Here is a 14,909-nt window from a genome sequence, read left to right on the forward strand (position 1 = left end):
TAGCGTCTTATGTGTATCGTCTTATGTGTACCGTCTTATGTGTACCGTCTTATGTGTACCGTCTTATGTGTACCGTCTTATGTGTAGCGTCTTATGTGTAGCGTCTTATGTGTACCGTCTTATGTGTAGCGTCTTATGTGTAGCGTCTTATGTGTATCGTCTTATGTGTACCGTCTTATGTGTAGCGTCTTATGTGTACCGTCTTATGTGTAGCGTCTTATGTGTAGCGTCTTATGTGTACCGTCTTATGTGTACCGTCTTATGTGTAGCGACTTATGTGTACCGTCTTATGTGTACCGTCTTATGTGTACCGTCTTATGTGTACCGTCTTATGTGTACCTTCTTATGTGTACCTTCTTATGTACTCACCTAGTTGTGCTTGCGGGGGTTGAGCTGTTGCTCTTTGGTCCCGCCTCTCAACTGTCAATCAACTGATGTACAGGTTCCTGAGCCTACTGGGCTCTATCATATCTACACTTGAAACTGTGTATGGAGTCAGCCTCCACCACATCACTGCCTAATGCATTCCACCTGTCAACCACTCTGACACTGAAAAAGTTCCTTCTAACGTCCCTGTGGCTCATGTGGGTACTCAGTTTCTACCTGTGTCCCCTTGTTCGCGTCCCACCAGTGTTGAATAGTTTATCCTAGTCTACCCGGTCGATTCCCCTGAGGATTTTGTAGGTTATGATCATGTCCCCCCCTTCCTCTTCTGTCTTCCAGTGTCGTGTGTGTGTGTCTGTATGTGTGTGTAGTTAAGGTACACGCTGATTGCTGGCTTTATAAAGTTAACTACAAGGTCACTCGTGAGACATACGTCAAGGTGTGACCTTCCTCACCTGCCTGATGATATATACCCGTTATATATTCTTAACTAGGTGTATACCCCTGCAGTGGTATACCATCTTCATCGTCAAGTGTACCTTGAAGGTATACTTTTCAGTTCCTATCCTTAAATTCTTGCATGCCTCTTCATTTCTTACGAGTATCTTACGAACGCCTCATTGTATCGTCTTGAAGACCGTCTCCTCATTGTAACGTCTTCAGGCTTGGTGAGGGTAAGTTATCATGTCTTTGAGACAATATATGAATGAGTTGGGGTGGTCACTAACAGGAGCTGCCTCGTATGGGCCAATAGGAGCTGCCTCGTATGGGCCAATAGCAGCTGCCTTGTATGGGCCAATAGGAGCTGCCTCGTATGGGCCAATAGCAGCTGCCTCGTATGGGCCAATAGCAGCTGCCTCGTATGGACCAATAGCAGCTGCCTCGTATGGACCAATAGCAGCTGCCTCGTATGGACCAATAGCAGCTGCCTCGTATGGACCAATAGCAGCTGCCTCGTATGGACCGATAGCAGCTGCCTCGTATGGACCAATAGGAGCTGTCTCGTATGGACCAATAGGAGCTGCCTCGTATGGACCAATAGGAGCTGCCTCGTATGGACCAATAGGAGCTGCCTCGTATGGACCAATAGCAGCTGCCTCGTATGGGCCAATAGCAGCTGCCTCGTATGGACCAATAGGAGAATGCCTCGTATGGACCAATAGGAGAATGCCTCGTATGGACCAATAGCAGCTGCCTCGTATGGACCAATAGCAGCTGCCTCTTATGGACCAATAGCAGCTGCCTCGTATGGACCAATAGGAGCTGCCTCGTATGGGCCAATAGCAGCTGCCTCGTATGGACCAATAGGAGCTGCCTCGTATGGGCCAATAGGAGCTGCCTCGTATGGGCCAATAGCAGCTGCCTCGTATGGACCAATAGGAGCTGCCTCGTATGGACCAATAGCAGCTGCCTCGTATGGACCAATAGGAGCTGCCTCGAATGGGCCAATAGGAGCTCCCTCGTACGGACCAATAGCAGCTGCCTCTTATGGACCAATAGCAGCTGCCTCGTATGGACCAATAGGAGCTGCCTCGTATGGGCCAATAGCAGCTGCCTCGTATGGACCAATAGGAGCTGCCTCGTATGGGCCAATAGGAGCTGCCTCGTATGGGCCAATAGCAGCTGCCTCGTATGGACCAATGGGAGCTGCCTCGTATGGACCAATAGGAGCTGCCTCGTATGGACCAATAGGAGCTGCCTCGTATGGACCAATAGGAGCTTCCTCGTATGGACCAATAGGAGCTGCCTCGTATGGACCAATAACAGCTGCCTTGTATGGACCAATAGGAGCTGCCTCGTATGGACCAATAGGAGCTGCCTCGTACGGACCAATAGGAGCTGCCTCGTATGGGCCAATAGGAGCTGCCTCGTATTGACCAATAGGAGCTGCCTCGTATGGACCAATAGGAGCTGCCTCGTATGGACCAATAGGAGCTGCCTCGTATGAACCAATAGGAGCTGCCTCGAATGGGCCAATAGGAGCTCCCTCGTACGGACCAATAGCAGCTGCCTCGTATGAACCAATAACAGCTGCCTCGTACGGACCAATAGCAGCTGCCTCGTATGAACCAATAGGAGCTGCTTCGTATGGACCAATAGGAGCTGCTTCGTATGGACCAATAGGAGCTGCCTCGTATGAACCAATAGGAGCTGCCTCGTATGGACCAATTGGAGCTGCCTCGTATGGACCAATAGAGCTGCCTCGTATGGACCAATAGGAGCTGCCTCGTATGGACCAATGGGAGCTGCCTCGTATGGACCAATAGGAGCTGCCTCGTATGGACCAATAGGAGCTGCCTCGTATGGACCAATAGGAGCTTCCTCGTATGGACCAATAGGAGCTGCCTCGTATGGACCAATAACAGCTGCCTTGTATGGACCAATAGGAGCTGCCTCGTATGGACCAATAGGAGCTGCCTCGTATGGACCAATAGGAGCTGCCTCGTATGGGCCAATAGGAGCTGCCTCGTATTGACCAATAGGAGCTGCCTCGTATGGACCAATAGGAGCTGCCTCGTATGGACCAATAGGAGCTGCCTCGTATGGACCAATAGGAGCTGCCTCGAATGGGCCAATAGGAGCTCCCTCGTACGGACCAATAGCAGCTGCCTCGTATGAACCAATAACAGCTGCCTCGTACGGACCAATAGCAGCTGCCTCGTATGAACCAATAGGAGCTGCCTCGTATGGGCCAATAGGAGCTGCTTCGTATGGACCAATAGGAGCTGCTTCGTATGGACCAATAGGAGCTGCCTCGTATGGACCAATAGCAGCTGCCTCGTATGGACCAATAGGAGCTGCCTCGTATGGGCCAATAGGAGCTGCCTCGTATGGACCAATAGGAGCTGCCTCGTATGGACCAATAGGAGCTGCCTCGTATGGGCCAATTTCTCATTGATACATAATGTTAATGTGATTTAATGTGATAATAATAGTAATAAATCTGTAATTAAGAGTGATTCGTGCTTATAGAAGGGACGTAGACGAGGTATAAAGTGTTACACCACATCTGGACGAGTCAATTACCCTCTCTGAACGACAGTAACATCCCATTCTCACGCTCTTTTAAATGTTTCGGAGCCGTTTGGGCCGTCCGCAGCACGACCCGGTCTCCGAGTCACAGATAATGGCGTTGGCGACGCAATGAGTCCATATAGAGAGATCAGTAAGCGAGCCTTCGTGAGGCACAACCGTCACGACCCTGTGTCCTGTGAGGGGGGGGGGGGTGGGGAGGAGCGGGGAGGGGAGTTTTCACACCCATGCGTGCCTTGTCGGAGGTTCGAAACTGTGGTTATGTGTCAGGAATGTTATTTATGTTTGTTGCGTCGTGTTGAGATTGAGATTTATGCAGCGTGTCTGGAGGTTAGGTTCGTTCAAGCGGCGGACGAGCCCCGGTTCAGCCTCATGGGCTTATTCAAGTGACTGACGGACACACGGAAACTCTGCGGGCTCACCATAGCCCGTGCTACTTGGAACTACTTGTTTCATGTAGCGAATCTTTAACAACAACAACCTGGGAGCCGATCGGCCGAGCGGACAGCACGCTGGGCTTGTGATCCTGTGGTCCCGGGTTCGATCCCAGGCGCCGGCGAGAAACAATGAGCAGAGTTTCTTTCACCCTATGCCCCTGTTACCTAGCAGTAAAATAGGTATCTGGGTGTTAGTCAGCTGTCACGCGCTGCTTCCTGGGGGTGGAGGCCTGGTCGAGGACCGGGCCGCGGGGACACTAAAGCCCCGAAATCATCTCAAGATAACGTAAAGATAACAACAACAGACGGACACAAAAACGCATTCATCAGTTTTAAAATATCGAGTATTCAATATTGTATTCAATATCATCAGTAAAATATTGTGTATTAGTCTGATATATTTTTGGCGTAAGTACGCACAAAAGCGTAATTTTATAATTATAATATGTAATTATATATATATAATTATATATTTATATAGTAATTATATAGTAATTATATAGTAATTATATAGTAATTATATATATAAATTATATATATAGTAATTATATAATTTATATAATTTATATATTACATACATATAAAAAATATATATATGTGTATGTCCCGGTGTATAAATAATTATATAATAAAATAATTACTCAAGATACAGACAAGACAGATATTATCTATCAAATGGTTTAATAAAATCTTGTCAATTAATACACAAACGTCATAATTTAACTGTAAGTCTTTGGAAAGGCTTAGATGGGATGCTGTATATCTTGTATTCCTCTCACGTCTTCATACATAAGAACATAAGAACAAAGGTAACTGCAGAAGGCCTATTGGTCCATACGAGGCAGCTCCTATTGGTCCATACGAGGCCGCTCCTATTGGTCCATACGAGGCAGCTCCTATTGGTCCATACGAGGCAGCTCCTATTGGTCCATATGAGGCAGCTCCTATTGGTCCATACGAGGCAGCTCCTATTGGTCCATACGAGGCAGCTCCTATTGGCCCATACGAGGCAGCTTCTATTGGTCCATACGAGGCAGCTCCTATTGGTCCATACGAGGCAGCTCCTATTTATAACCACCCAATCCCACTCATATACATGTCCAACCAATACACTACACAATGACAGCCACACTCTCATACATTGAGGGTCGGGACCAAAGAGCCAGAGCTCAACCCTCCGCAAGCACAACTAGGTGAGTACACTACACATAGTGTACCAACGCCTACATTGATCAAAACTCTCTCAAAAGTTTATGAATGAAATCAAACTTTACATGTCTTCCAATAATACTTCTATGGGAGTCAAGTATATATATACTCAACCCCTTACGAAACCAGTACATCTTTCCCCAATCATGGCGGCTTTGTTTACAATTTATTAAACAGTTTACGAGCTCCGAAGCACTACGAGGTCGTTCACAACCCAGTGGTTTTGGAGCACTTAACGAGAGCTCGTAAGTGCTTTGTGAATCGTAGCTTTGACTGGCTCGTCCGCGGGGCTGGTTATCTTGAGACGATTTCGGGGCTTTAGTGTCCCCGCGGCCCGGTCCTCGACCAGGCCTCCACCCCCAGGAAGCAGCCCGTGACAGCTGACTAACACCCAGGTACCTATATACTACTAGGTAACAGGGGCATAGAGTGAAAGAAACTCTGCCCATTGTTTCTCGCCGGCGCCCGGAATCGAACCCGGGACCACAGGATCACAAGCCCAGCGTGCTGTCCGCTCGGCCGACCGGCTCCCCAGGTCACTAAAAGGCATATTATAATTATCATTGATGACTACAAGGAATTGATGCAGCTTCCTAACGGGCTCATTTGATGAGTTTACAAAAATCATCCTGTCCGGGACAGGACGACAGTGTGTATATATTAACTTTAGGCTTGTATATCGACCTCAAACTACTGACCCTCTCCAGAATGCATCCCCATAACAGTTGTTTATTATCATGGGTATACCTGCTAGGTGAACAGACGCATTAGGTGAAAGAAAACGTGGCCAAACATTTCCGTCTCTCCTGGGAATCGAACTCGGGATCACCGATTTTGGTTCGAGAATGTAGCCAACTCTACCACGAGACCCTATAGATGGAAATAAGGAATAAAACAAGAATTAAAGCAAATAAAATAGCAAATGTAAATTGCCTCAATAAAAATGGATAGAAATAGAGCAGAAGAAAATGAAAATAAAGGAAATAGACGTAATGGGAGGGGGGGGGGGAGGCGATTCCATTTTCGCCATTTTTATGAACATTCTTCCCATTAAATTGAAAATAGCCCATTTTATTTTTTATTTATTTACTGTTCCTCGACTGTTCTGTATTTTCTCTTGAAGGGCACACTCTCTCTCTCTTTGTCTCTGTCTCTCTCTCTCTCTCTCTCTCTCTCTCTCTCTCTCTCTCTCTCTCTCTCTCTCTCTCTCTCTCTCTCTCTCTCTCTCTCTCTCTCTCTCTCTCTCTCTCTCTCTCTCTCTCTCTCCTCTCTCTCTCTCTCTCTCTCTCTCTCTCTCTCTCTCTCTCTCTCTCTCTCTCTCTCTCTCTCTCTCTCTCTCTCTCTCTCTCTCTCTCTCTCTCTCTCTCTCTCTCTCTCTCTCTCTCTCTCCTCTCTCTCTCTCTCTCTCTCTCTCTCTCTCTCTCTCTCTCTCTCTCTCTCTCTCTCTCTCTCTCTCTCGCTCTCTCTCTCTCTCTCTCTCTCTCTCTCTCTTTGTCTCTCTCTCTCTCTCTCTCTCTCTCTCTCTCTCTCTCTCTCTCTCTCTCTCTCTCTCCTCTCTCTCTCCCTCTCTCTCTCCCTCTCTCTCTCCCTCTCTCTCTCTCTCTCTCTCTCTCTCTCTCTCTCTCTCTCTCTCTCTCTCTCTCTCTCTCTCTCTCGCTCTCTCTCTCGCTCTCTCTCTCTCTCTCTCTCTCTCTCTCTCTCTCTCTCTCTCTCTCTCTCTCTCTCTCTCTCGCTCTCTCTCTCTCTCTCGCTCTCTCTCTCTCTCTCTCTCTCTCTCTCTCTCTCTCTCTCTCTCTCTCTCTCTCTCTCTCTCTCTCTCTCTCTCTCTCTCTCTCTCTCTCTCTCTCTCTCTCTCTCTCTCTCTCTCTCTCTCTCTCTCTCGCTCTCTCTCTCTCTCTCTCTCTCTCTCTCTCTCTCTCTCTCTCTCTCTCTCTCTCTCTCTCTCTCTCTCGCTCTCTCTCTCTCTCTCTCTCTCTCTCTTTGTCTCTCTCTCTCTCTCTCTCTCTCTCTCTCGCTCTCTCTCTCTCTCTCTCTCTCTCTCTTTGTCTCTCTCTCTCTCTCTCTCTCTCTCTTTGTCTCTCTCTCTCTCTCTCTCCCTCTCTCTCTCTTACGAAGGATGGAAATAGGAGGGGCTGAAATTTAATTACTTATTAATAAAAGGAAATTGGGCAGTTTGTATTGCCTGAGTTATTAGCGTCGAGTGAGTGTGGGACGTCAGACTTCAGCAGCCCAACACACGAATTCTGAGGAGTGAAAGACTTTAGAGTGAAAGTTAGATACGTCTTGAAGGTGAGTTAGACTTTGAGTGAAAGTTATATGAGTCTTGAAGGTGAGTTAGACTTTTAATTTCTAACTCTCCGAGACTTTCTCTTGGTATTATCTTCTCCTTAGCCGGTACAGAGACGTCCTGCTTCACGTGCAGGGTCGGCGTTCGATTCCCGATGGCCCTGACCTGTAGCCAGGCACCGGGCCTTCATTTTGTTCGTATATTCCTTCCAGTGGTGAACTTGGTTCTGTTTACATAGTCCCCGTCTCCCTCTCTCTCTCTCTCTCTCTCTCTCTCTCTCCCCCCCCCCTCTCTCTCTCTCTCTCTCTCTCTCTCTCTCTCTCTCTCTCTCTCTCTCTCTCTCTCTCTCTCTCTCTCTCTCTCTCTCTCTCTCTCTCTCTCTCTCTCCGTGGCGTAGTGCGTAAGTTTCTCAAAAGGAGGTCACGGAGACCTTTTTAAGGTGGTGACGGGATGAGAGGGGTCACACGCCGCCCCGTGACGCCACCAGGTGCTAACAGTAGCACCGGAACCTGCTCCGAATAGCTGGGAAAAGGGGCGAAGAAAAACACCTGCGTCAAGACAAAGGTGTTGCTCATCAACCCTTGCATCAGTTTGGCTGGGTGTAAATAGCAGCTGCCTCGTATGGTCTAATAGGAGCTGCCTCGTATGGACCAATAGGAGCTGCCTCGTATGGACCAATAGGAGCTGCCTCGTATGGACCAATAGGAGCTGCCTCGTATGGACCAATAGCAGCTGCCTCGTATGGACCAATAGGAGCTGCCTCGTATGGACCAATAGGAGCTGCCTCGTATGGACCAATAGGAGCTGCCTCGTATGGACCAATAGGAGCTGCCTCGTATGGACCAATAGGAGCTGCCTCGTATGGACCAATAGCAGCTGCCTCGTATGGACCAATAGGAGCTGCCTCGTATGGACCAATAGGAGCTGCCTCGTATGGACCAATAGGAGCTGCCTCGTATGGGCCAATAGGAGCTGCCTCGTATGGACCAATAGCAGCTGCCTCGTATGGGCCAATAGGAGCTGCCTCGTATGGACCAATAGGAGCTGCCTCGTATGGACCAATAGGAGCTGCCTCGTATGGACCAATAGGAGCTGCCTCGTATGGACCAATAGCAGCTGCCTCGTATGGACCAATAGGAGCTGCCTCGTATGATCCAATAGGAGCTGCCTCGTATGGACCAATAGGAGCTGCCTCGTATGGACCAATAGGAGCTGCCTCGTATGGACCAATAGGAGCTGCCTCGTATGGACCAATAGGAGCTGCCTCGTATGGACCAATAGGAGCTGCCTCGTATGGACCAATAGGAGCTGTCTCGTATGGACCAATAGGAGCTGCCTCGTATGGACCAATAGGAGCTGCCTCGTATGGACCAATAGGAGCTGCCTCGTATGGACCAATAGGAGCTGCCTCGTATGGACCAATAAGGCGTATGTAGTTTCCTTAATTATTGTGTTCTTATCCTTTTCATATGTTCTTAGGAACCTGTTCTTCATTACTGTCTTGTGAAGAGTTTGAATACCATCCTGATTCTCTATTTACGAAACCTCTACATCAGTAGAGGTTCCTCGCCATTCATGTTGGCTGCTGAGATGAGTTTCTTAAGTTTTTGGATTACCTAAAGTATACTCTGATTACCTAAAGTATACTCTGATTACCTTTAGTATACTCTGATTACCTTTAGTATACTCTGATTACTTGGTTGACCTGCCCTTTACCTTGAGGTTACCTTGAGGTGATTTCGGGGCTTAGCGTCCCCGCGGCCCGGTCGTCGACCTGGCCTCCTGGTTGGTGGACTGGTCAACCAGGCTGTTGTTGGACGCGGCTGCTGGCAGCCTGACGTATGAGTCACAGCCTGGTTGATCAGGTATTGTTCTTGCTGGTCCGTGTGTGTAGATTAATCAGTGTACATTACATTTTTTCGCTGCTCATTTCGTTAACTGGGCCCCAGTTAACGAGCGATTCATCAATTCTCGACTTGAGTCCCACATCAGTCCTCATCAATTTGGGTTGAATAGGAGCTGCCGCGTCGACAGCATCCACTTCAAGTCCTGCCAAGTCCCCGTCAACTCTCCCACTGTCCTCTCAACACGTCAATCCTGTCAATTCTCCCGTTGAAATGTTGGTAAAAGATCCAAGGGAAGGTAGAATGAGTAATGAAGGAAATGAAGAAAAAAAAAGCTGGGATATGAGGACGAAATGAAGGAACGGTATCCCCCAACCACTTTGAACCATCGGGGATCGAACCCCGACCCTGCAAGAAGAGAGACCGTCGATCTACCGTCCCGTACAAGTGATTGACTACTGGTAACAAGAGAAGGTAATTAACTGATTTGCTTCGTGATTCGTCTCTTCTCGTGTTTAGAAGCGAGAAAGAGTTAGCAGTTTATCTGCTATTAAACTACCAGTATAGAGAAAGGGAAAAGCAAGAGATTGAGTAGAAATGTGAGAGGAAATTGGTGGATAGGGAGCAGGGCGCGAAGAATGGAAAGGAGAAGCGTGACAAAGGAGGAGAGAGAGAAAGGAAAAGAGAGAGAGAGAGAGAGAGAGAGAGAGAGAGAGAGGAGAGAGAGAGAGAGAGAGAGAGAGAGAGAGAGAGCGGAAAAGCTGTCTTTCACACCCTCTGAACTTTTGAAATTAAGAACGTCATCCCAATTCAAGAAGCGTGAGAAATAGTTTACATTGATAATAAGGAGCTTGTGAAGCTCCTTATTATCAATGTAACTTGTAAAACATAGCTTGTAAAGCTAGAGAAATTAGCTATAGAGCTTATAGAAGAGGCAGGTGTAGATTCTAAAGGGGCTGTAGTTATAGACAATGGATGCTATTGAGGATACTGAATGGTTATTTGTAATCTGGGGATTGAGAATGGGTTTTTAAGGAGATTATTGAAGGGGTAATTTGTACTTTAATGTAGGGATGTGAAGAGTAGGAATGTCTGTAGTGACAGAGAAAAGGGTTGAAATAGTCTCGAAAAGGGTTTGAAGCCTGGGAAGGGAGTTATATTAGGGCAGGAAAGAGGATTTTAGGGTCGAATATTTGGGCTGTGGTCAAACAGAAAGGGCTTTAGTGAGAAAAGTGAGGGTGTGGTGGGTGAGAGGGGGGGTGTGATGGGTGAGGGGGGGCGTAGTGGGTGAGGGGGGGACGTGGTGGGTGAGGGGAAGGGGCGTGGTGGGTGAGAGGGGGGGGCGTGGTGGGTGAGGGGGCGTGGTGGGTGAGAGGGCGTGGTGGGTGAGAGAGGGGGCGTGGTGGGTGAGGGGGGGCGTGGTGGGTGAGAGGGGGGCGTGGTGGGTGAGAGAGGGGGCGTGGTGGGTCAGAGAGGGGGCGTGGTGGGTGAGATAACAGGTGATATAGATGAAAGAGGGCAAGAGTAATATTGCAAAATGTTTTGTCTTATCAGCAAATCGTCCACATTCATTACTTCAATCGTGTGTGTGTGTGTGTGTGTGTGTGTGTGTGTGTGTGTGTGTGTGTGTGTGTGTGTGTGTGTGTGTGTGTGTGTGTGTGTGTGTGCACCTAAGCATGTTAAAGCGGCCACCATCCTGGCGGCGTTCTCACCGTTGTTAAGTTTAGGGCGCTGTAACAGCCTCCACGGCCGATAATTCCTACTCTTGCCTCTCTTAACCTTTTGCGAGGTGTTTCCTCTCCTCTCACACATTCCACCTTTGTTTTCTACTCACAGATTTCGTCATTGTTTTCTATTCCCTTCATGTCTGCCTGGTCCTTACCTTGTCTTACCTTACCCTACCCCCTACCCTTCCTCCTCAAGCTCTATTACCCCCCCATTAAGCGCTAAGACCTCCCTCATCACCCACTCTTCCCCTACGACGTCTTAACCCGCTGACAGAGCGTATTAGAAAAGAATGATCGACTTGGGAATTAGTGAATGCGACTCTCGCTGTGACTTACGAGGAAGTCGTAGCATTGTTTCACCTCTAATTACTCGGGGCGAAACTGCCGTGTCAGACACTTCCTGTGTTTACCTGACATTACGGAGCCCGCCGTGGCTCTCACCCACCGTCTAATTCCTCTTTATCACTTCATTGAACTGTTGCTTCTAGCGGCTGGCGCTGCGGGTGGGTCTTTGGGGCCTCGGGTGGGTCCCTGTGCCCTCGGGTGGGTCCGTGTGGCCTCGGGTGGGTCCGTGTGGCCTTGGGTGGGTCCCTAGGGCCTCGGGTGGGTCTTTGGGGCCCCGGGTGGTCCCCTGTGGGCCTCGGGCGGGTCCCTGGCCTCGGGTCCCTGGCTCCTAATATCCTAACTGAGCAGTTTGACGGTTAGGATATTAGTATTTTTTACTCGAGGAGATTCCGAAGCCTCAGTACTAACATTCAGATCCACCTATATAAGGCTCTAGTTCGGCCGCATCTAGAGTATCCCCCAGTACCACTACACACCATAAAGAAAACTAACATGCAGAAACTGCAAGCAGTGGGAAATAAGGCGGTAAGGAGAGCAGCAAAACACCGTCCACCATATGATCAGACAATCCAGGAGCTCCATGAACTCCTGAACACACAGCCACTAAACATCAGACTGCAGCACCAAGCCATCAGGGTGTGGAACACCAGTTAGAGGACCCAATGTTAGAAAGATTGCCCCAAGATGAGACGCCCCACTCCCACAGCTGGTGGCCCAAGATGAGACGCCCCACTCCCACAGCTGGTGGCCCAAGATGAGACGCCCCACTCCCACAGCTGGTGGCCCAAGATGAGACGCCCCGCTCCCACAGCTGGTGGCCCAAGATGAGACGCCCCACTCCCTCAGCTGGTGGCCCAAGATGAGACGCCCCACTTCCACAGCTGGTGGCCCAAGATGAGACGCCCCGCTCCCACAGCTGGTGGCCCAAGATGAGACGCCCCGCTCCCACAGCTGGTGGCCCAAGATGAGACGCCCCGCTCCCACAGCTGGTGGCCCAAGATGAGACGCCCCGCTCCCACAGCTGGTGGCCCAAGATGAGACGCCCCGCTCCCACAGCTGGTGGCCCAAGATGAGACGCCCCACTCCCACAGCTGGTGGCCCAAGATGAGACGCCCCACTCCCACAGCTGGTGGCCCAAGATGAGACGCCCCACTCCCACAGCTGGTGGCCCAAGATGAGACGCCCCGCTCCCACAGCTGGTGGCCCAAGATGAGACGCCCCACTCCCACAGCTGGTGGCCCAAGATGAGACGCCCCGCTCCCACAGCTGGTGGCCCAAGATGAGACGCCCCACTCCCACAGCACGTGGCCCAAGATGAGACGCCCCACTCCCACAGCTGGTGGCCCAAGATGAGACGCCCCACTCCCACAACTGGTGGCCCAAGATGAGACGCCCCACTTCCACAGCTGGTGGCCCAAGATGAGACGCCCCGCTCCCACAGCTGGTGGCCCAAGATGAGACGCCCCGCTCCCACAGCTGGTGGCCCAAGATGAGACGCCCCGCTCCCACAGCTGGTGGTCCAAGATGAGACGCCCCACTCCCTCAGCTGGTGGCCCAAGATGAGACGCCCCACTTCCACAGCTGGTGGCCCAAGCGTGTACAAGCGTGTAAACTCCACAACCCAAGGTTGTTATTGTTATAAACAGCCTCGTATAATGCTTCGGAGCTCATAACCTGTTTAATACATGTAAACAAAGCCGCCATGATTGGGGAAAGATGCACAGGTTTCGTAAGTGGATGGTACTAAGAAAAGTAGCCACTGGTTAGGTTAGGTGAATGGCTTGGGTTCGAATGTTTCTGGTTATGTTAGCACGTTGTATTTTGACCGTTGTGGCAGGAGGAACAGTCAGGATGACACAAGGTCTAATCAGGAGACAAAATAATTATAATTTCCTCCTGGAATTTAAATAATTCCCTATAAGAAGCCAGAGTTATTCGGGAGAGTCATTTAACTGGAGGGGGGCCTCGTAGCCTGGTGGATAGCGCGCAGGACTCGTAATTCTGTGGCGCGGGTTCGATTCCCGCACGAGGCAGAAGCAAATGGGCAAAGTTTCTTTCACCCTGAATGCCCCTGTTACCTAGCAGTAAATAGGTACCTGGGAGTTAAGTCAGCTGTCACGGGCTGCTTCCTGGGGGTGGAGGCCTGGTCTAGGACCGGGCCGCGGGGACACTAAAGCCCCGAAATCATCTCAAGATAACCTCAAGATAACTGTGACATGGAATGCATTAGGCAGTGATGTGGTGGAGGCTGACTCCATACACAGTTTCAAGTGTAGATATGATAGAGCCCAGTAGGCTCAGGAACCTGTACACCTGTTGATTGACGGTTGAGAGGCGGGACCAAAGAGCCAGAGCTCAACCCCCGCAAACACAACTAGGTGAGTACATAAGCCCTTGTTGCCCGGATAGTAAGACTAGAGGTGTGAGGGGGGGGGGGAGGTGGCTACAGGTGTGGGAGGTGTGGGAGGAGGGGGCTGCAGGTGTTTGGGACGAGGTGTGGAAAACCAGGTGAAAGTAAGGTGTGGGGGGGAGGGGGAAGGGGGAGGGGGGGAGCAGGTGAAGTGAGTAGAAGCAGGTTGGAGAGAGAGAAGGAGGGAGGGAGAGTGAGAGAGTGGGGGGGGGGTGTACGCCTCTTGACAGCAGAAGGCCAAGAGTTGACAGGAGGGCACCAATCACCGGGCTGTGAAGACTCGCCACTCTGCTGTCAAGAGCTGCTCAAGACGTGACTCTTGACGGCCACTGGACAAGCACTCAACCCCTGTACGTCAACCACCGCTTCTCTTGACATGTGGGCGCAAAAATGTTGACATATGTGCGAGGATAATGTAGGCATGTGTATATATGTGGGCTGCTGGTGTGTGTGTATATATGTGGGCTGCTGGTGTGTGTATATATGTGGGCTGCTGGTGTGTGTATATATATGTGGGCTGCTGGTGTGTGTATATATGTGGGCTGCTGGCGTGTGTGTATATGTGGGCTGCTGGTGTGTGTATATATGTGGGCTGCTGGCGTGTGTATATATGTGGGCTGCTGGTGTGTGTATATATGTGAGTTGCTGGCGTGTGTATATATGTGGGGTGCTGGTGTGTGTGTATATATGTGGGCTGCTGGCGTGTGTATATATGTGGGCTGCTGGTGTGTGTGTGTATATGTGGGCTGCTGGTGTGTGTGTATATGTGGGCTGCTGGTGTGTGTAGAGGGAATACGCTGTGCGTTGAAGTATATATGTTGGGCAGGCAGATGAATGTATACATAAGAACAAAATATGTACAAGAGAAACTTAATTAGGTTTGTTTATCCATACGAGGCAGCTCCTACGTATGGACCAATAGGAGCTGCCTCATATGGACCAATAGGAGCTCCCTCATATGGACCAATAGGAGCTGCCTCGTATGGACCAATAGGAGCTGCCTCGTATGGACCAATAGGAGCTGCCTCATATGGACCAATAGGAGCTCCCTCATATGGACCAATAGGAGCTGCCTCGTATGGACCAATAGGAACTGCCTCGTATGGACCAATAGGAGCTGCCTCGTATGGACCAATAGGAGCTGCCTCATATGGACCAATAGGAGCTCCCTCATATGGACCAATAGGAGCTGCCTCATATGGACCAATAGGAGCTCCCTCATATGGACCAATA

At 49.9% G+C, this 14,909-nt stretch overlaps 2 protein-coding genes across 2 annotated transcripts in view; one reads left to right on the top strand and one right to left on the bottom strand.

Annotated features, from left to right (window-relative positions):
* The window catches only part of LOC138372197 (uncharacterized), a 9,912-nt gene extending 4,135 nt beyond the window's left edge, over positions 1–5,777 (bottom strand). The window contains exon 1 of the mRNA XM_069337515.1: positions 5,762–5,777. Coding sequence (XP_069193616.1) covers positions 5,762–5,777 — 16 coding nt within the window. The remainder of the gene's footprint in view (positions 1–5,761) is intronic.
* LOC123772040 (zygotic gap protein knirps-like) overlaps positions 1–14,909 on the top strand; it is a gene marked incomplete in the record, with an annotated part of 198,958 nt that overhangs the window by 158,763 nt on the left and 25,286 nt on the right.

This window comes from Procambarus clarkii, chromosome 38, assembly GCF_040958095.1.
Source record: "Procambarus clarkii isolate CNS0578487 chromosome 38, FALCON_Pclarkii_2.0, whole genome shotgun sequence".
Taxonomy (NCBI): domain Eukaryota; kingdom Metazoa; phylum Arthropoda; class Malacostraca; order Decapoda; family Cambaridae; genus Procambarus; species Procambarus clarkii.